General features: G+C 40.1%; 3 protein-coding genes across 3 annotated transcripts; 2 read left to right on the forward strand and 1 right to left on the reverse strand.

The window, feature by feature from the left end:
• Nucleotides 1–1,769: 1,769 nt before the first annotated feature.
• Nucleotides 1,770–12,874, reverse strand: LOC117757959 (dihydrolipoyllysine-residue succinyltransferase component of 2-oxoglutarate dehydrogenase complex, mitochondrial-like). Its single transcript, XM_034579190.1, has 15 exons — nt 12,711–12,874; nt 10,456–10,489; nt 6,483–6,525; nt 5,927–5,991; nt 5,760–5,834; nt 5,591–5,646; nt 5,385–5,493; nt 4,667–4,795; nt 4,257–4,330; nt 4,088–4,185; nt 3,794–3,924; nt 3,608–3,681; nt 3,439–3,522; nt 3,171–3,338; nt 1,770–2,920 (listed from the first exon to the last, which is right to left on the reverse strand). Exons 1-15 carry the CDS (start codon nt 12,771–12,773, stop codon nt 2,786–2,788), a joined length of 1,338 nt encoding a protein of 445 aa, XP_034435081.1. The 5' UTR covers nt 12,774–12,874; the 3' UTR covers nt 1,770–2,785.
• Nucleotides 6,549–9,388, forward strand: LOC117757960. The gene is made up of 2 exons (XM_034579191.1): nt 6,549–7,135; nt 8,585–9,388. Exons 1-2 carry the CDS (start codon nt 6,901–6,903, stop codon nt 9,175–9,177), a joined length of 828 nt encoding a protein of 275 aa, XP_034435082.1. The 5' UTR covers nt 6,549–6,900; the 3' UTR covers nt 9,178–9,388.
• A 454-nt stretch (nt 12,875–13,328) lies between the features above and the next one.
• On the forward strand, nt 13,329–20,982 carry LOC117757958 (prospero homeobox protein 1-like). Its single transcript, XM_034579189.1, has 6 exons — nt 13,329–13,358; nt 13,730–15,053; nt 15,417–15,518; nt 15,983–16,177; nt 19,800–19,984; nt 20,082–20,982. The coding sequence occupies exons 2-5, from the start codon at nt 13,731–13,733 to the stop codon at nt 19,965–19,967; spliced, it is 1,788 nt and encodes a 595-aa protein (XP_034435080.1). The 5' UTR covers nt 13,329–13,358; nt 13,730; the 3' UTR covers nt 19,968–19,984; nt 20,082–20,982.
• The last annotated feature ends 699 nt before the right edge of the window (nt 20,983–21,681 follow it).

Genomic DNA, 21,681 nt, shown 5'->3' on the forward strand with positions numbered 1-21,681 from the left:
AAAAATACAAATAAATCCGGCACAATTAAGTTGTGTATTGTGCCCTACAACATGACATGACTTTCCCATTTATCAAAATAAACTAGAAATCTCTTCTCTCGTACTTTGCATTAAACAAAACATAACAAGGCTGTTTGAAGTTGTTAAACTGAATCAGAGTGTCTGTAAGAAAATAATGAAGCAAGTTCTTACCGTGATGTGTCTCCTTGTTCCTGTATCTCAATAAAATCAGAAACCAACATTTGTGATGTTAAATTTGTTTACATGAACTCAGAAAAAGTTAAATAATGATTTGTCGTGAAAATTCCAAACATGTTAAACCTGTAAAAAATAATGTCGTCCCTGTCTGCATTAATAGGTGATGCATTTTCCAGCACACTTTTACAACAGGATTTTAATATTAGTTTGCACATGCATACAAGAGCTGAACATTTGCCAACACATGTGAAGATGTTTATATGCTGTATCTGACTATTTAAAGTTAAAGTTTAAATGGAGAATTTAATAACATTAGTAATTGTATCATCAAAACAGCTTTTTTTCCCCCAGTTGATCTGAAATGTGATGCTTTATATAATGACATTGATATAATTAGCTTATTTAAAAGAGAAAACATAAGAGAATAATTTAGGTAAATGATCTCTCTGATGTGGTTTAATGAAAACAAACAGCTCACTGCCAAATTTCTAACAGGCCATCTTTCATGTGAATGGACACAAAGACTTAAAACCCCACGTCTTATTGAGCGCTCCGATTGGAAATTCACAGATTTGGCCAAATTTTGCAGATGAGACAAAAACCTGCCAATGAACCCTTCAGATATCTCTGCACCCGCTGGCACACGCTGCCAATTACCATCATGTGGAAAGCGCTAATGGAATCTTGAGCAGTAATAAAAGTAAATAATTAAATTAGAGGAGGCCTTGTATCATTGTTTGCTGTATTCAGGTCCATTAGGACCTCCAGTATTCTCATGCTAATCGAATGTTTGGAGTTTTTTTTTTTGTGTGCTCTCATTATGAATCCTGTGTTTTTCCTCCAAACAGTGTTGCTCAGACATTTGTGTAGGTGCTGGCAGAGAAACAAAGACGTACATTAGGAGCCATTGTCCCCCTGTGATTATTAAAGTAAACAGAAATAGTGAAGGGGGATCATACACAGCTGCACACACTCCAGCCTGTGTCTGTGAAGTGGCGTAAAGGGCCGTGCAACCCTTAAGACTTTGTCAGAGATGATCACATTAGCTGCAGCTTCTCGGGAGCCGAGTGCGTGGCCGGCTAATGAGGCTTTGAAGATTGGGCTCTGGCGCAGGATTCGGCTGCAGCGGAGGATTCGGCAGCAAAATAGATTTGGCACGAGATAAAATGCTGCAGACGAGATCGATGAGGAGAAGAACCCTGCCTTCCTGTTGTTCTCTTATTTTGCCGTTGTCATATTTCAGAGTTCTGTTCAAAAAGGCAAAGTCTGTTACTTATAGATGGAAGTTTCTCTGATGCAGTGTACGCTTGGCTGAAATAAGTATTATGGTCAGTATCAATGAATGTGTAATCAGATATGATACACAGATATGAAAATACATGAGATCTGTCTTGTTTGCGCAGAAAAAAGTTTAAAACCAAAAGGGATTAAATGTATAATTCTACTAAAGCAGGATTACAGCATATCTTTAAATCTGGAACCTTAAGATGACAAAAAAATTAAGTTTCAGTGAGAGATAATTATTAAAGAATTAATAGGAACACAACATGTATGTACAAAGTTAGAGGAGGAAATGTGCAAGACAAGTTTTATTAAATAAAACTCTTGAGATGTTTCATGGTTAAAATGGTTTCTTTAAATAGATACACGTATTTTATGTAAATTATAGCACTGGGAAAGATCCAAGAACATAAAACACAAAAACATGAAACCAACTTGTGCGTTTCGAACTCTCCCCCCCCAACGAAAAGCCCATTAAGTAACATAACATATATTTGTATATGTAAAAAAAGAAATAGTGTCTGGTTGGTGTTTTCTGTAGATGAACAGTGAATTCAGTCTGATCAACACTTTAGATTTCGAGGGCAGTGAGAAAAGTTTAAAAAACAACAGAATATAGTGCAGAACAGGATTGAAGTGTGCGAAGCAGGAATATAACTGAACTCATTCACCTCTACACACATACTCGTCAGACAGTCAACATGGATTTCCAGGTATGGAACTGATATACACAAGTTCCATACACAAAAAAACCCAGTTTCCTGATCCTTTTTTCCAGACGGCAGCTACTGGTGATGACTCGCAGCAAACCGAGGAAATCTTTCAGTCCTGTGTTAACATTAAAACATCTTGAACTCATCTGAGGGAGCGACGTTCGGCCCGACGGTGGAAAAAGTGGCTCAGGAGCATCGACTGGGGAACAGGGGAGAAAGTCCTGCAGCCAACTGTGACTGAGGGGAAAGAAATTGTATTCAACCAAGACGGGGACACTGCTAATGTTAATCTACTGACACATGTGACCATCTGAAGAGCACATGGGCATAATAACACACCCTTATGTGTGTTTTCTTCAACAAAGACATGTAATGTCAACGTGACTGGAGAAAAACTATTTTTCTAAACTTTTTTTGTTTTTAAGCGAGGGGCGGATAATTCAAATGAATCTCTATAAATAAAAAAGCGTATTTAAGCTCAATGAGTTTGACTAAACACTTAAAAAGATGACAGTGGTTGTGTAGAGCGTTTTGTGCGTGGTTTGTGAAGTGGAGTTCATTTTAAGCGGCTGAGCGATGCGGTGGAAGAAACATCACATGTCCAGAAGCAGCAGTCGTGGATCTTCCACCACGGATTTGATCTTGCGCAGGAAAGTGACGGCTTCTCTGCCGTCGACGAGTCGATGGTCGTACGTCAGCGCCACGTACATCATGGGCCGGATCTCCACCTGCCACAGCACAAAGACGTTTTCTTATTAATTCGTGTTTGAGTTAATCAGAATAGGAAACCAGTAGATCCAGCTTAGTATGTATAGCCACTGCTTGTACAGGCAGATAAAAAGGACTTCCTGGTTTTTGTTCTGTATAGTGTGACATTTAAAGAACAAGCAAATATACATTTCATAACTCTTTGGAGCCTTTTGTACCAGTACAACTTTTCTTGACCCAGTAGATAAACTGGTGTCCCTGTGTTCTTACCTGGCCATTTATAGCAACAGGTCGCTCGAAGATTCCGTGCATGCCCAGGATGGCGGACTGGGGAGGGTTGATGATGGGCGTCCCAAACATGGAGCCGAACACGCCACCATTGCTGATGGTGAAAGTGCCTCCGTCCATGTCTTCAACAGCGATCTCATTTTTACGAGCCTGAGGTGAACAACACAAAGTATTTTGTCATCGTAGTTAAAAACAAAGCTTTAATAGGACACAATATTTTTAGGATGCTGTTGATCACAAGGCTTCTTACCTTTTCTCCCAGAGCGTTAATGGCTCTCTCAATGTCAGTGAAGTTCATGGTCTCAACGTTACGGATCACTGGAACGAGGAGCCCCTGAACATGCACACGATGTAACTTTTACTGTTAAACGGCAACAGGTTTTACACAAGAATGTAAAGTTTAGAGTCAAAGGTCGTACTTTTGGAGTTGCCACGGCGACACTAATGTCCACATAATCCCTGTAGATGATCTCTTTAGTGGTATCATCGATGACTGGAGTAAAAAACAGAAAATTTAAAAACTTTAACACTTGGCTTTATGGTAATACTTCAATTCAATTTCAGGTAATAGAAAACACATTGTAAGTAAGTGTGTGTTGTCTCACCAGCATTGACAGCAGGTTGGTCAGTGAGAGCGTGTGCTGCAGCTTTCACAAACGCTGACATGAAACCCAGTTTGATGGTGTGCTTCTTCAGGAAAGCATCCTTATAGAGTTTCCTCATCTCCTGAATGTTGCTGAGGAAAATTGATGATATTACAGAGGAAAAGTATCAATATGCCCCTTGATCACATGTGACACTGGAGTGCACACTCCTCTGCCATGAAATGTGAATCAGGTTGTTTTGTATCGAGCTTGTGATCCTGAGAGGCCAAGCTTTAGATCCTTCCTGTGTCTCACCTCATGTCGACCTCGTTGAAGGTGGTCAGCATGGCGCAGGTTCCCTGAGCCTCCTTCAGCCTCTGAGCGATCCTCAACCTCATACGGTTCATCTTCACCTGAAGAACAAAATGATCTGTGATCCATGTTTTTTACATTGTTGGGCAGCCATGACCAAAACATGCGTTACCCTGTTTTCTCCTCTGCCTCCTGCTGTTGGAGGAGCAGGTGCTGGAGGTGCAGGAGCAGCTCTGACGGCAGAAACTGTACAGAGAGAAAGAGAGGCAGGCTAAAAATGAAAGACTGTCAAAAATCCTTTATTCAGATAAATCTGACCAAAATGCATCTTAATCATAAACTAATTTGGTGAGATAAAATTACGCAGCAGAAATAAATAAAATCAATTTTCTGAATTCTCCAGTACCGAGAGCAGAACAGATAATGTCAAAACTTATCAATACTACAATCTTTAATCATTTAGCCCTATTATACCATATTTGTGTACCCACCCCTAGTAGTGACACACTCGTATACATACTTATACACACTAGAATGAAAACATGCTATCAGTAGATTTATATGCGGGAGAAGGAAACACACCAGGTTTTGCTGGGGCAGCCTGTGGTGGCGCTGGGGTCACTGGCATGGCTGTGGGGGTTGAAGCTGGAGGAGGTGGTGGAGGAGGAGGCACTGCAGCTTCTGCAGCTGGGGCGGCTTTGGCAGCGACGACTGAGGAGACAAGACGTAGAGAAGGAAAAATGAAGTAGAAATGATTCACAAAACATACAATGTGTGTCAGTGTGTTCATTGTGCTGTCGTGAAACAATACATTTTTTTTATCTGTTTAAATTTGGTTGTAAACCTTCGGCTTTTCAGTCACTTTACAATACAGTTTAGACTTTGTTTACACTGTCTATATTATTTATACTAATACAACACACAACTACAGAGTTCAAAGTTAACAATGTGGTGAAAAACAGATCCTGTCTTTGCTTCACAAACAAACCCCTGTTTTATTACATATGTTTTAAGTTACAAATGATTTAATTCTGTAGCATCAGCTTTAACATTCTTATCGAAGATGTAAATCTTTTAAATCACAGTGATTGATTTAAGTTGTATTTTATCAAGGCCAGGAATCACACATGAAATAAAATAACTGTCTAGTCGACACATTGAATTATCAAGAGTGTGTTATTTTGTTGTTCATGTTACTGACTAACAAAATATGTTGTGTAGACTGGAACCAGCATTTAAATAGTGCCAAGTTTTTCTGGTTCATTGATAAAATGAGAATCTGATGTTCAGTTAAGCACACCTCCTTTCCGCAGTTTGAAGAGGGGTGTTCCTGCTTCTACCTTCCCTCCGTCGGGAACCAGCAGCTCCTCAATCACTCCAGCTGCTGGAGCCGGGACTTGGACAGAGGTCTGGAACAACAAAATACACAAGTTTTACATCATCTTTTAAAATGTTGTTGTTGTAAAATAATCCTGATTTGAGGTTGATGCTCTTTCTTGTCCGTACCTTGTCCGTCTCAATTTCACACACCACCTCATCTTCTGTCACTGAGTCGCCCACAGCTAAAGCAGAAACAATTTTTCAGTTTCATCTTCTGACACATTCATGAAACGATACAGGAGACTGACATGTGTGAAACACTGATAATATTTCACAGTCTTATACAAATACAAACCTTTCTCCCACCTCACGTCTCCCTCCGAAACAGATTCTGCGAATGCAGGAGTTTTGACTGTGACGACATCATCCCCTGAACAAAGGCAAAAGCAAGTGTTACAGTAAAATCAACACTGGGCAGAGCTGAGTTTAAGATAAGATGCAGAGAGCTGTCTCAGTACGTACTGTGAACAGCTGATGTCCTGAAGTATCTGATGTGGAAGACATTCACTGGTGATGGAAATTGACATCTAGAAGAAGAAAAAAGCAAGCCTGTTTATTTTTTAGACAAATGAAAGAATTTTATTCTACAAATAACTAGAGGGATACAAATAATGGTCAATTATATTTCTGAATAATCTTTCAGCTGTTTAGCTCCTTTCAGCTCCCGAGGATCCCTTCAAATATCTATATTTATCCAAACATAAAAAGCAATCAATTTAAAATGATATAAAATAGAGAAAATGAAAAATGTAATTATATATTATTGTTATATGTATATCATTGCAGTATATCTATATAATTCATATTCTTAAAAATTATATAAAGCAGAGAAAAACAAATGCTTAGAACAATTTATTGACTTACTTTTTCACTACTAAATTTATTTTAAGTACAGGCAATACAATACTAACATACAGATGTAGTGTTGACAGCTCAGTTATGACACATGAATAAGGGAGATGCATGTCCCCCTGAGGGACATTGACAGAAAAGTGTGAAAGTGGGAGGAGGCACTTACATCTGCGGACTTCTGTAAACTAGCCGGCTGCAGACAGAGAGGCCTGAAAGGTGAAGAAGACAGTAAATCTGTCACATGACAGGTGACAGGAGTTGTGTGACAGCTGCAGTGAACCGCTCCTCAGGCAGCTCGGTCATTCATAAGCATTACGCACAGTGCTTCGGGTGAGACACTCAGAGTTTATTCATGAGAAACAATACAGACACCGTACAAACACACACACACACATATTACTACGTTTTCCTTTGTCCACACGGACGTTTTGACAGCGGATCAGTTTTGATCCACGTCCATAACGCGCCTGCCAAGCGCACTGGACATGCGCACAGCGGCGTAAACAGGAAGGAGCGCGCGTTCCGGTGCGCACAGGAAGTACTTGGTCGTTAGCAGCAGACAGAGCTAGGCTAGAAACGAGAAGATGGCGAAAAGTAAGATCCGGGATTTCTTCTCTTGGTCCGACGACGAGGTGGAGCTGCTGCTGAAAGTGACGCAGGAGTACAAGGCGGCCATGGCGGCGCAGAGCACCGACTGGGAGTCGTCGCAGAGCAAATATGGCGACATACTGGAGCGGTACCGGGAGTATTATCCGTCGTCACAGGAAGCCATGGCGACTGGAAAGGAGTTCCCCCATAAGAAAGAGGAGCTCACTAAAGGTATGTGCGCCTCACGTCACTGGAACATACGGGTCGTGTTTATAAACGTCTTCGTGTGTAGGAAAGTTCATCTTGAGAGGGGGAGGGGTTTTCTTGACGCTTGGATGTCAAAGCCGTTTTCGGACACCAACTCCGGAGGATGTCCGCAGAATGGGGTCGAGACTTTCTCCGGAATTAGTCTTTCACATCACGAACAACGCAGCAGGAGGTTCTCCAGTCAAAACACGTTCATGACAACACGGGAGTCTCCGGAGGTTTCAGATGAGGGTCGGTGCAGCAGGGTGTTAGTGCATCAACTCTGCTGTGGAGATCACATGTTGTTGTTGACAGCACATCCACACCAGCGGTGACAGTTTGACAACAAGCCCTCTTGACATCTTCGTCAGGGTCTTCTACGTGTACAGCACCGCTTTTCATTCTGAGACATTTGTATTCTTGTCTTTTGTTATTATTTTTTGCGTCCAAACAGCCGAGTCAGAGGTAAATAAAAAAATTAATCGTGAATTCATGAACTGTCACGTGTTCGAAACGTCAAAACGCCCCACTCGCTTGCGTTGTATCCTGCGAAAGATTGATCTCCTGTTGTTTTTTCACATGGGCTAATTCAGACTTTCTCCTGAATTTTCCTTTTGCGCATGAACAACGCAGAAAGAGGTTCTCTAGTCAAAAACATTCACAATCATGCAAACTCCAAAGTGGATCAGATGAGGGGTGGGGCAGCAGACAGAGGCAGGATGTACCGCATCAAGTCCTCTGCAGATCACATGTTTTTGTTTACAGCGCATCCACACCAGCGATCAGAAGGTCAATGCTCTAATGACATCTTCATCAGGGTCTTCTATGTGTATGGCACCGCCTTTTCATGTCCCGTGTTTTTTCAAGTGGGCTCAATCAGACTTTATGAAGTTTGCCTTTTAAACATGTAAAGTGCAGCAGGAGATTCTCCACTCAGACGTATTCACCACAACACAGAAATATCTGGAGTATTCAGGCGAGGGGTGGTGCAGCAGACAAATGCAGGATATACCGCTGTCAATAGCACATGTTTTTGTTTACAGCACATCAACACCAGTGATTGCCCTTATCACCAAAATTGGACTTATTTGTCATTGTCTTTCAAGTCCTTCACCCTTTTTCCCCCTCTTGAGATAGTTGTTTTCTTCTTTTTTGCGTCTGGGCATGTTAGAAACATCAACACGCCCAATCGCTTGCGGTGAATCCTGCTGAGGATCTCTTTTTTTCTCCCATGGGCTCATTCGGACATTCTCCGGAGTTTTTACTAGGGTCCTGGCCCGAGATACTTTAGAGAAAGTCCTGGGCTCTCACTTGGGCATTTGCATTCTCACAAGATTCTCTGGAGTTCAGAGCATGTCTGAAAGCAGCTTAATTGTGCTCCAGGATAAAAGAGAAGAAAGAACTAATACATTTGTGTTATTTATGTGTTCACAGGACAGTTGACCACAAAGCTCAAGGCCATTCGATTCAAGTACAGACAAGCGGTTGATTCTGGACGAAAGCGTGGTCACGGGCGAGTGATCCTGCTCTACTTTGAGCTGTGTGACTCCATCTGGGGAGAATCTCCGGTGACGCAGGTATTGAGTGAAGGCATCAAGACCGAGGACGTGCAGGAGGCCCTGGATACAACCAGCTCAGCGTATGGTGGGTCATCATCATTGCCCAGCGAAGATGGCGTTGCAGAGGATAATGGGTCTGCAGAGACTGCGGGGAGTCCATGCCAGAGACTCAGTGCTTCCCTGTGTGGCTACAGGCGAAACAGGCTGAAGAGGAAACTCGTCATGGACAGTGTCACGCAGGAGGATTTGGACATTAAAAGACGACTGCTGCAAAGGTTAGAGGCTACAGACGACTACTTTGTTCAAACCATGGGTCACTGGTCTTCTACAATGGACCGCTTATCTGACAATATTGAGCGACTGGTACAGCATATTGTCTGCTCTGGAAACAACCTCCCCACTCACCACACACATCCCACCACAGCCCCTATCCCTATGGACACACAGGCACAAGAGGGCCACTCCTAGATCACCGCTCACCTTTACTCGACCAGCACAGCATTGGACTGAACCAAGACCACAGAGACTATGCAGATGTGTAGATATTTAGTCTTCATGTTTGTGCCTTCTTTTTGTAATCCTATTTTTTGCATGTTGTAATATTTCAACATTTGCTAAGTCTGCATGCTCTGTAAATATTTACTGAGTTGGTGGGATTTATTAAAAACTATCAAAAGCAGTTTTGTCTTCTCCATCAATCTGAATGAGGATCCAAACATTAATTTAAAAACGTGTAGGGGTCTCTAGTTAGAATTTCACCTGTTACACGGTGGTTCAAAACATGTACATGTCACACCTATAACTTTCAGACTACATTCTCCAAGACAAAATGTATTCAAGGAATTCAGTAGTTAATTTTCAACATTTATTTAGCATGCATTTGAAATACTTCAAGTACAAAGTTTAAACTCAAATACTCCACAGTAGCACAACAGTTCATAGCAAAGGCAGACATTGCATTCATCTGAAAGCTGTACCATTACTACTGTTCATAATCCCTGTGTAAAAATGATCGTGTGCTCTAAAAAAGGTCACACATCCTGTTTTCATTACTTTCCCCTCAGTTCAGTTGTCTGCTCACATATGCTAAGTGGCTGAAAGTCCCTGTCATACTGGATAGCAGCAATTATGCTTTGTTCAGTCACAGCCTCTCTGTGCAGTTCACAGTAGTTGTGCAGAACAAAACACGTAGGTTACAAAGGGAAGATCAAATGTTTGTGTTTGGTTGAAGTTGGCAACAAAATCCTTCACTTCGATATCTGTACTCTTTTTTTTTTATCTAGGGCCCAGGAAGATGGTAATGACCTTACAGACTTTTCGTATGATGACTGAAAATGCATTCTGAATGCGTGAATGCGTTCAAATGCATGAATCTCAGGATAAAAAAGATGTGTAATACACGTAGAAGAGCGCTAGAGATGTCAGCCTGGAAAGACGAGCTTCAGGAGGCAGTGTTTTTGTGCTGTAAACGAAAACATCTCACGTCGAAATTTAAACTTCCTGTGTCCTGCCTTCCGCATGCTCGACCCAGGTGCCGCACCTCACCTGAATGTTTTGTAAGTTTTCCAGTAGTAGGGAACACATGACACAGAAAATCTCCAGCTGCGTTCTTCATATATGAAAGACAAACTCCAGAAAATGACAGTACCCCATTTTCTGGACATTTTCCAGAGGTCTGAAAATAGCTTAAATATCTCTTTATTTCTGAAGGACTGGTCTACGTAGTTAGTGTATAAATATACTCACCAGATACACTTTGTCTGTGCAGGACATTATTGGCCTGAATGGATAGAAAAAGAGAAATCTGTTAAAAGTAATATCAATTTGTGAGTTCTGTCCGGTTTATACTGGATGATATACATTTAAGATGAATGAGTGAGCATCCAACCAGAACTTGCTTTTCTCCTTAACTGAACACCAAGGAACCTAGTTAATCTGCTGTAGCACAGCAGCCTTGGCCAGTATGATTGTAAACAGACATGCATGAACATCAAGTCTTCTGCACTCATTCACCTGTAAATACTGGCTGTGCAGACACAAAACAAAAGACTTATCACCTTAATCTGACTTTCAAAACTTCCATGCAGTGCACCATGCTTTTAAAAAAGGCTTTTCTGATTTCTTGATCTTTGAGTTGAAACACTGGATTTTCTGATGCTAGCTGCTGGTGAGAGTTAACTGTGCTGAATTACTGTACGCTCTGAATCATGTGTGTGGGTGTAATGAGGGCTGGGCCTTTGTTTGAAGCAGGCTGTTGAGTTCTGGCTGCTGCTTCTCAAGTGGAATTGCACGTGACCCTGGCCTGTACCAATGGATGTGGGATGCCATACAAGGGTGGAGTTCTCAGAAACACACCAAAATGTCTACAATGGATCAAAAGCATGGGCAGACATGCAGCCTCTTGAGTTTCCATTATTTTTCCTCTCCAGAACAACTGGTGTCAATTACGTACCATGAAGGGCAGAGATTACATTATACACACTGATGAACCACTAGCGTATTTAGTTTTATTTTGAGTTAAGTCTTCTTGAAGTGATTTTTTCAATGTCAAAACTCCACATGGATTCCCTCACGTGATTTTCTAAACTCTTTAGTGCCATTAAATCTACTGACATGTTAATGGTTGTGACCTAGTAGAGAGTAAAACAGCTGCTTTGCAATATATTCTGGCTCCAGTAAACCTACCTGACATTTCTACAATGAAATGATTATTCGGTCAGTTGATCAAATTCAATCTTTAAGCAATAATGCAAGAAAAATTACACTTTCTCAAACTTATCTAATCAATAATTAAAATAATGATTGCAGCCCCGATTATACACTTAGTTGCCAGTTTATTATTTTACACAAACTATTGCAACAGTCTAAAACAACGGTCCTGCAATAAAGTATGTTTTCATGATGGTTATAATGATCTGTGTTTGTTTAAACTGTGTTTTAGACGTGCTGATTCAGCTTAGTGATAATTTAAGGCTGTGTCTCTGGTGCTGTTGCATTAAATTATACAGGTTGAGAGGTTTCTGTTATCTATTCTCGTCTACCTTCACTGATATAATTAGGGTGCACAGAATTCATTGAAAAGCAGTACTATTCAACAGCATCACTAACTCTTACCTCCAATAATGACCAACAAGTTGAATCATCGCCTGCGTAACATGAAGATAGGCTGAGTTTGACCTGGGTGTTCCAAATAAACTGGTAACCCACTGTATCCCACTTTATAGGAGCAAGGGTGTAACACCACAGAAGCAATGAGTGAATTTAACTAAACACCTTTAAAAACACTTACATTTAACTGAACATTGCAACATCCATGGAAAAATAATTGACTGCAGGAGAGTTGTGTTAAGGGGCATTAGCTTTTAAATGTGAACATAATAAAGTGACATGTGCTTATGTTTCTGCAATCAATAATCAGATGACAACACCCTAATGGCAGAAGTACAAACCAACCAGGTTCTCTCTCTGGTGATCAGGTTTCAGCTTGGTTACCTGACCACAGCAGAGAGAAGAAGACAGCTGAGCATGTGAGAGGAAACCATGTGGTCCCCTCTCTGCACACACATGTCTAACATGACACATGTCTGACAGGTCACCCACCTCCTCAAGCAGCAGGAACATGCTAACATTAGCCTGCCACGTAAAACACCCCAAAAACAGTTCTCGTAGCTTGATATCAACACAGAGCTCTTTTAGCTTGTTAGCTTAGCCAGTTTGTTGTGACTTCCTGGTTAAAGCTCAAGGTTCAATAACTGTTTGGAAATGAAAGTCTTCCTTTCAAGTGTCACGGTAGTCTGTGGGAGACGGTTCAGGGCGTGTTGACAGAGCCGAGCTGCGGGTGGAGCGGTCAGTGTCGGTGTCCTTGTGGCTAAAGGCCCCCGCTTCCCAACAAGCTAACCCCGGCGCTGCGCTAACACACAGCCGGTGGAGTCTGGTCATAGTTAGCAGGAGCAGTTTCAGAGTTAACACACATATCGGCTCGGTGTTTGTTTCGTTCCTACCTGGCTCACCGCTGACAGGGACCGGCCCAGCGCCCGGTAAGCACACCGGGACCGTGACAACATGGCGGTAACTAGCGGCTGAGCCTCTGGTTGACAGCCGGAGAAGGAGCAGTGAGCGGCGGCTAACTTCTGCTGCTGCTGCCGCTGCTGGGAGGGACCACTGCGGCTGAGGGAGGGGGGAGGTCCCCCGAACAAAAGCGGCAAAATCGGTGACTTGCTAAGCACCAAACTGTACATCACGAACTAAAATCCAACAAACATCACGTATAGTGTGAATTAAAACATATTTAAATAAGTCAAAAGTATACAATTAATAGCACAACATCAGGTCTGTACCACTGTCCTGTTAGAGAGATGTAACCATACAGTCTGTGGGTGTGACCGACACTTTTTAAATTCTAAAAACTTAATATTTCAACTACACTAATAAAACAGATTAAAACTATTTGATTTAAGTGTTTATTCATCATTCATTGTATTAACAGTGGGCTGCTCCATTCAAATAATGTAAAGGTAATGTTATTATGGGGATGGGTTGGTGCATGTGACCACGCCCCCTGTTGTCTCAGCTGGACCAGTACAAATAACAGACACTTTCCCTCGTGCAACTTTCAGAGCTGCTGCCTCCTCTGCTCCCCTCCACACTGGGTAGGTTATTTCTCACTTTACTAATAGATTCACTTAGTTATATTAAAATCTAGATTTTAATATAGCTTAACAGGAATTGATGCAATTGAGAAATTTGCGAGAACAACTAATTACTTGTCTTTGCTCGCTGTGCAAATGTTCAATTCATAACTAAAATTAGTCTTTATTTTCCTTTGTCAGGCAATATATTTTATTTTTTATTTTCACACTTGTTTGAAAATGCAATTCAGTTCCTTGTACGTAAAAAAATTGATATTTATTAGTGTTTCATTTTCAAGAAGTACAGGAAGAAATCCCATTTTCTAGTCTTGCAACACTTCAATTATCTAATCAATGTTATTTTCCCACTGTTGTCTTTCTTACCATGGAAGCATGGATTCAAGTGTTTGGAGCGAGGGCTTGTATTCCACCAACATCTGCCTCGACGGCGGCACTGCACAGCATCTCTCCTCTTTCCCACCCGACCCTGTGCCTTCAAATTCAGATGCATCAGGTGCTTTTGTGACTTTTGCCAAAGACGATGACAACAAGAAACTGGAGAGTGGTTATTATAGCAGAGGTGAAGCTGGTTCGAGCTTGATCCGTTCTGGCTCAGTGGAGCTCGTTGCCCCCTGCTCTTTAAGAAGGCACCTGTCTCCTTCAGCCGGTTCTTGCGGTCATCACGACAGGAATCTTAGCAGTGGACGTCAAGCAAAGCGTGCCCGAGTAGAAAATATCATCAAAGGCATGACCAGCTGTCCTGGCATGCACTGCCCAGACGTGACGGCAAGTCAGCACGAGTGGGCAGACTGCGAGCAGGAAAAAGAAAGGATTAGAGGACTGTCTTCGCATCAGGAGCACATGGAAACAAAGGGATCTGGTGGCGGAAGTCACAGCCTGATAAGAAAGCAGCTCGAGAGTCAGCAGCAGCACTTCCGACAGCTCAGAACAGAGTTCTACCAAATGGATGAAGTAACCGAAACCACAGAAAACAGTGAGGAAAAGTACCAGACTGGAAACAACTCTCCTGACACATCCCCAAGGGATGCATTTACAGATTCATGCAATGAGTTTGAGAGCAGCTCAAGTCGAGAACATCAAGGCTGTAAAAAAGTGAAGCTGATGAGCTACTTCCAAACCAAACCTGAGAGAATCAAGCTAATGGCAGATGTCTTAAAGTACGAGCTGTCCAGAGCCGTCAGCAGGAGTGTTGACTCTGTTTTTAAAAGTATGCCGCTTCTACAGACATCAACAACCCAAGAGGGTGTAGAGACAGATGTACCTCTTCAGTCATCAGTGTGTGAAGATAAGAAAACAGGACTTTCATGTTGTGGGAACACAAAGGTGCATGTTCCAGATGTCCAAACCGAAGCTCTGTCCCTGGTTGTGCAAAAGCCTCGACTGGAAACACCCGACAAACTCGTCCTCCAGCCCAGACCGAGAGCTCGTCCAAAACCTGCGGTGCCCTTCAGTCATGACTCCGCTCTGACTCCATCACAGAAGGATCACAACTCTGCACTCAGCTGGTTGCAAGACGGATGCTCTGAAGTCGGCCAAGCAAAGTTTGAGATGTTCGACGCACGTTGGACTTCGGTCAAGGTGAGATCGAAGGTCAACTCCAGGTCCGCGCAGATCCGCACTGTGGATCCAACGCTTTTAGAAAACCGGTGCTTTCCTCAGGTCAAGATGGAGTCCGACAGTCTGGTCATGCTGAACGTATCCTTTTAACAAGATCCAAATAAGTGTCGTCTCATGTTTCTTTTAAAATACAGTTTTGTATCTTTAAGTCAGCAGTGACAGAAAGTACAGGTGACTTCAGAAGCAAGCAATAATTCCTTTTCATTAACCCAGGTATGTGGTATAAACCAAATCTGTTCATCAACACCAATTTCACCTCTTTTTAAATTACATGGCCACTTTGCATCTTACAGAATCCAATAATTTCTCCCTTTGATCGTGTGAACTTTGAAGAAAATAGCAGTGACTCCCTCTGTCCTGATTCCTTGCAGAAAAAAAAGAAATCAGGCTTTTGTATAGAGGATGCATTTGTGTGTCTGTTTCAACCTTAACACATTTCAGGAGGGTCTGACGACAAATCATCTGAAGAAAGCAAAGCTGATGTTCTTTTACACCCGCTACCCGAGCTCGCTGGTACTGAAGATGTGTTTCCATGACGTGCAGGTGAAAAAAAATAGATTAACAATAGATTAAACTATCAAATTATAATCTAAACCTGGCTGAAAAGCACAGATTTAATACATTTTTCATTATGTTGGGATAATTGTTGCGTTTTTCTGTGAAAAACATCTCTGAAAATCTCTATGGTTTTTATAATGAAAGCGATTTCCAACCAGTTTTATGCTTTATGAATGCATTTGTCGCAACAGAATAAACAGTCAAGAGACAACTATATCATTTTTATATTTTATTTCAAATCAGGCAGCATTAAAATCAAGCAATTATCAACATTACATAACTATTGAATTCCTGTGAAACACAAGATGTGTAAATTGTTTTATTTGCTTTACATCTTGTTTTGCAGCTTCTCCAACACAAAGCCTAAGTCATTACAGTATTTATCAAATCACAAAACAGTGATTTCATATTTCATGGACGCACATACCTGTTTGCTGTGTCGTCCCCAGTTCACGCGCTGCATCACCTCTCAGCTCATCAAGTGGTTCAGCAACTTCAGGGAGTTCTACTACATCCAGATTGAAAAGTTCGCCCGCCACGCCCTCGTGGACGGAGTGGCCGACGTGAGGGCTCTGACTGTGGGGAGAGAATCAGAACTTTTCAGGGCTCTGAAAGTGCACTACAACAAAGCCAGTGACTTCCAGGTGAGCTCAACCAGAAACTGAACGTGATTGTTCTGAATGTACAAGTTTTCATATCATCCTACCAAAAGCACATTTTTGTGCCGTATACAACTTGAATATTCTTTTGAAGAGCAGTGGTCCTGAACTATCTGTTATTATTATAAATCAGTTTGGTTTGGGAGCATTCAATGAGGTATATTTCATTATAGTAACGTAAAATAATAATTTATCACTTTATTTATCATTTTAATGTTTGATCTTGTACAGCTCAACACAGTTTACTTTTGATAGATGTGGTTTGTATTCCTCAGGAGTCTTAAAGTATTTACATTTTCTAATCATTTCCTTATTTGTAATTGGTATAGTTTTCAAAGCAGAATGATACACACAGCCCCCCCCCCCCCCCCCCCCCCCCCCAAGTAGTCGGCTGTGAACTGCTGATGTAATTTATTTTTACAAAGCTAAATAAAATCCCATGAACGAATTTGAAGACCTGCTTCATAGTCAGACGTCCTGCATGTGTCAACACGTCAGCTATAGATTATTATTTAGACGTGTTAACATGTACAGATAAATCCAATGTAAAAACCATGGAAATTAATTTGTGCTAGGTGGGTAAATTTAATCACATTATAAGATGATGTTAACACAGAGTACTCAACCACAAAACTACTAAATATACAAACAAAATATATTTAAAAAAAACACAAAACAAGCTAATATGCATTTAGTTTTTTTTAGGTATTCTGCTTCATTAGTTAATGATATAGCTGATTGTTAGAGACTGAAATAAGGGATGGGGGTGAGACATGCTCCTAATTAGAAGCCTCTGTTTTTTAACAGAAGCTTAATATTATAAGGAAAAAAATCACTTTGGTGGCTTCATTATAATAATTTCATGAAGTCAAGTTTAGTCTTTGCTACACTAAGCAGTTAATAACCTAATCTAACCTTATTGTTTATGTAAAGCTTATGACATGTAGCTGAAGAACATGATTTAAGTGTTCATGTTAGTGTTATTAAGTGCACCTCTACAATCTAATGCTATTCAACTGTTCAAAGTTCATTGAATTTAGAATGAGGTTTTCTATTATTTTCATTGTGTAAGTTTAACTGATTAACTGTAGAAGTCTGGGAGTGTCCCCGCTACATTACAACTTTTTCATATTATACACACACACACACGCACACAAAGAAATTTCAATTATTAATTAAAAATCAATCCCCTGAAGGAAGGATTCATTTCTAACTGAGCACTAACTGTTCAGAGTAAAAACAGTTTCTGGTTCATCAGCTTAATTTAAGAGTTTTTAATATACATTTTCTAATTAGTAAAAAAAAAAAAATATTCAAGTTAATACCTTTTTTTATTATCATACTGTATAAAAGCAGGGACGACATAGCTGCAAAATATTAAGTATTGTACAACTTTTTTTTAAACAGTTCCCTGACGCATACGCAGTAATATGTAATGATGCAATTAATGTTGTGTTAATTAAACACGACCTTGATTAATGAACCAATAAAAAGTAATGAATTAATTTGAGTCCATGCAAGTTTTTACTAACATTGCCATTCGTCCATAATGAGTCAGAGTTTCTGAGTTTGGTCTGAGAAGAGCTGAACAACCTCCTGATCGTACAATCCATTCTGACTGCAATCCCACATTTAATGGGGGGGGGGGGGGGAGATGCTGCGAGTATGACAAAGAAAGGCGTTGAGACTTTTGTAAGAATTTCTTCTCAGAAATGTTTCCTCAGCATAACCACTGTCACTGCCATATCAAACAGTTTCTATCTCCTTTTTATGTGTTTAGTAATCTCTTCATAACAAACTACCATTGTGTATTGTTTATTTCATATTCAGTTTAGCCGTGGTTGTACTGGGAACAAAGCTACATGCAAACATAAAGCCCATTAAAGGGGAAATAATCATTACAGAGCCACCGAGGCAACCTTATCTCAAAGGTCACACTGGTTTACTGAGGATCTGGTCAGCGGTTAGTGGCATTAAAAAAGAATCTGGTGATCATCCAGCCTCCACACTCTTTAATTGTAGATGTAACCACGAACAAGTCATCAATGAGACTGAATTGAAAAAGGGGAGGCCCAGAGATACCAGACATTTTGGCCTGAGCACATAGACAGAAAGGAAAGGAGACAGGGTTCATTCTCTGGGGAGCATGAATTCAACAAAGTAAACCTTTCGACCAAGTGGTGGTGATGATAACATGTATAGAAAAGACATGGGAATTGATTTATTGATTCCAGTGGCATTTTCCATTCTGCTTCTTTATCGTTTCTCTCAACAAGTCCTGTTCTATTTTCTGCGTGGGGGAAAAATAATGGTTCCATATGGGTTTTCAACAACAGCACGTTTTATTTTCTCAGTCTGAATTCAGTGTAGCAACAGTAGGAAAAAGGCATGTAAGTGTCTCAGGTGTGCAAAAGCTCTGTTGTTTATCTAAGTCTGTCTTCATGGCGTTCATTGTATTTATAACACGTTTCCATAGTAACGGATGTGCAGCTCAGTTGGGAAGCTGAGGCACTTGTCCGTTGAGTATCAAATACATTCCAATGGAATTCAAGCCCATGTTGTTCAGTAACATGTTTCAGGATATTACAGGTGTTCCACATTTATTTAAAATGACAATTTTACAGACATTGCAATCAGCACCGTTTGCTTTTTGTGGTGAAATGAATCAATGCATCGGACCATTTTTCACTCTTATCCCCGACTCCTTGTTCCACATTTCCAGCGGAATAGATCATTTTTACATCATTTTCTTCCAATGGGCAACTGTCAGCGAAACATGCTAACATCAATAAAAGGAATTTAATCTCACAGGCTTTTGACTCCAATGGTTTGGACTGTTTGGAATTGGTTCTTGATTCCCATCTCTACTGACAAAATCTACAAGAACATTGCAAATCATCCTCCGAGTCAGGCTCTTGGAAGTTAAGATTTTCTATTTTCCTAAAGGCAACATGTAGAACCAAGCAATGTATTGTGTTCTGGTTTGTTTGTAGACTTTTCCAGCCGCTCTTTGGTCATCAAAGCTCCAGATTGGCTGATGGTGGACTTGCTCTCAGTGCTCCACTCTTAGACCACTGTTTTGACCACAAGCTAAATTTATTGACCGTTTCTCTCACAAAACCCAACTTCCATCTCAAACAGCCCGAAATGACACCTTCAACTTTAGACTGATTTATTACATCCCCTCAAGGCCACCATGGACCACGTTTTTAGATAGAGATTATCTTCAAAGAAAATCTTTAACTAATTGGAGTATTTTTTTGTAAAAAAGAACCAAGTCTGCCACAATTATTTACAATGATAAACAGTAAATATAAATATGTTAGCAGCTAATATTAGCTAATGGTATTAGTAAGGTAAGTAAAGTCAGTTGTGTGTACTTTAGTTAATGCAACATGTTATTATTTCTACTGACTGTTTGGTTGTCCAATCTCAATTATAATCTTGCTACTTACCTGAATTAGCCAGATATGATTGTAACTATAGAAAACATAATGCAAATCTTCAACACTCGACAACTTATAAAAACAGACTATGATTATGAACAGTATGTGTGTAAGGTTTGATGTAGATTTTTTATTTGTATACATCTTCTGTGGATTCACAGGTCCCTGACAGATTCCTTGAAGTGGCTGAGATCACACTAAGAGAATTCTACATTTCCATTTCAATGGGCAAAGATCGTGATCCATCCTGGAAGAAAGCAATCTACAAGGTGATCTGTAAACTGGACAGCGATGTACCGACTGAATTCAAAAGTCATCACTCTGGATAAAAGCCAACAAGGACTTGGACTTACTCGGGCTTTGATCATCAAACTATTTAGTTTTTTGTTTTTATTGAATAATAAACATCATATTGTAAAGGGGGAGGGTTAGTGGTACATTTTGAGTTTGATACATGTGGCAGACCAATCAATGGCTGTGTTTCTTGTATCCATGGCTGCCTGTTATTGTTGGATCATGAAGTAGTTGGACGTCATATGTACTTTGCTATATCAGAGATATTGTATAGCAATACTACATATTTTGTACGATGTAAAACTGTTTCATCACAACGTGCAACAGAGGAGACAGCATCTGGTTTTTGAGACGCATTTGTCTTTAATGAGCACAAAATAAGGTCCACACCACATCAGAAAAAATATATTTAATAATCAGCAGAGCTCATAATTGTCAGAGTATTTAACATGGAAGTTACACGAATGTAAAAGTGATTTAAACATTTATTTATATCCCACCCAGCTCTTACGAACTGTGAGAAAATAAGTGTTTCTTTCTCTCTTCTCTACTCACCACACGGCTCCATTCATCACGTCCCAAACATCTCGTGGTTGGCGGGACCATAGAATATCAACCATCGTCTTCATCATCCGCGCCAAGTTTTCACTGGTAACGGATCCTTGCTTTGTCTTCATTGTTGATTCTCCATATCAAAATTTCTGATGTGTAGAAAATTCTGGATTCTCAAGTACTTTGTGGATGTAAAATTTAAGAAAATATTGACACTTAATTATATTATGTATATTAAAACACTTAATGTTTATGTGTAAAGTGCTCAAAAGCATTTGTATGGAACAGTTCATCGAAAACACTCAACTGCAGCAAGACACTCGAATATAAAATGAGAAAACGTGTTTGATCCCATTAATGAGCCACTCAATATATAATATTTATCAGTCATAAGCAATCAGTGCAGATATTCTGTATAAAACCATATGTTTAACTTGTAAATAATTAATAAATACCATTGTAAAGCTTAATTTAATATGGAACTAAATTGTGAGGCACTTTTTCAATGCATGTAAATGATTATTATTGTTGCCAAATAGATAAATGACCAGCTTGATATGGTGCCTCTAACATTTTTTATGTTCCGACTTTGAAACTTTTAACTTAAAAGTTTTATTAACAACTAAAATTAAAAAAAATGGATCATAAAAATGAAAATACAGTTAAACTTGCCATTGAAGAAACCAAACTTTAACCATGTGATCCTAAAATCTTGATTTGACTTTCGAATCATTTCCAAGATATATTTGTCATCTTTAAAAGTTAAAACACCACGTAATTGGAAAAAAGTGACCATTCATTCTGGGAATGTGCAGCATCTGGACTTTTAAAATGTTATATAATTCCCCAAATATATTTGACCATTTACTTGCAAGTTTTTAAACAACGGAGTGAGATTCTTCGGATATCATCACACTGACGTCTGACACACGCAAATCCATTCAAACAAAATCTGAGCCATAGAAAAAACTGCAACAAGCACAAATCAAACATTTTTAGGAAACATTCGGTATGGTTTACCGTATACTGAAAACTACTTGAAATTTAAGGTAGACAAAGAGAAAATTGCAAAAAACACCATTATGGTTCCAGCAGGCAACCTACAGAGGTGTAAAACTGTAGGGATGCAACAATCAGCACATTCACACAGCAATTTGCGCAATTGTATCTCGTAAGAAATTGTCATGTGAATTTTCT

The sequence above is a fragment of the Hippoglossus hippoglossus genome, chromosome 24, assembly GCF_009819705.1.
Source record: "Hippoglossus hippoglossus isolate fHipHip1 chromosome 24, fHipHip1.pri, whole genome shotgun sequence".
Lineage (NCBI taxonomy): Eukaryota > Metazoa > Chordata > Actinopteri > Pleuronectiformes > Pleuronectidae > Hippoglossus > Hippoglossus hippoglossus.

What these genes read in the sequence shown, in the direction of transcription:
- LOC117757960 (XM_034579191.1), top strand. Translation starts at nt 6,901, where the DNA reads ATGGCGAAAAGTAAGATCCGGGATTTCTTCTCTTGGTCCGACGACGAG. An exon ending in GAAAGAGGAGCTCACTAAAG is followed by an intron (nt 7,136 to 8,584) that starts GTATGTGCGCCT and finishes ATGTGTTCACAG; the next exon opens with GACAGTTGACCACAAAGCTC.
- LOC117757959 (XM_034579190.1), bottom strand. Translation starts at nt 12,773, where the DNA reads ATGTTGTCACGGTCCCGGTGTGCTTACCGGGCGCTGGGCCGGTCCCTG. An exon ending in AGACGTGAGGTGGGAGAAAG is followed by an intron (nt 5,647 to 5,759) that starts GTTTGTATTTGT and finishes TTTCTGCTTTAG; the next exon opens with CTGTGGGCGACTCAGTGACA. An exon ending in TCGCCGTGGCAACTCCAAAA is followed by an intron (nt 3,523 to 3,607) that starts GTACGACCTTTG and finishes GTGCATGTTCAG; the next exon opens with GGGCTCCTCGTTCCAGTGAT.
- LOC117757958 (XM_034579189.1), top strand. Translation starts at nt 13,731, where the DNA reads ATGGATTCAAGTGTTTGGAGCGAGGGCTTGTATTCCACCAACATCTGC. An exon ending in ACAGTCTGGTCATGCTGAAC is followed by an intron (nt 15,054 to 15,416) that starts GTATCCTTTTAA and finishes AACACATTTCAG; the next exon opens with GAGGGTCTGACGACAAATCA. An exon ending in ACAAAGCCAGTGACTTCCAG is followed by an intron (nt 16,178 to 19,799) that starts GTGAGCTCAACC and finishes GTGGATTCACAG; the next exon opens with GTCCCTGACAGATTCCTTGA.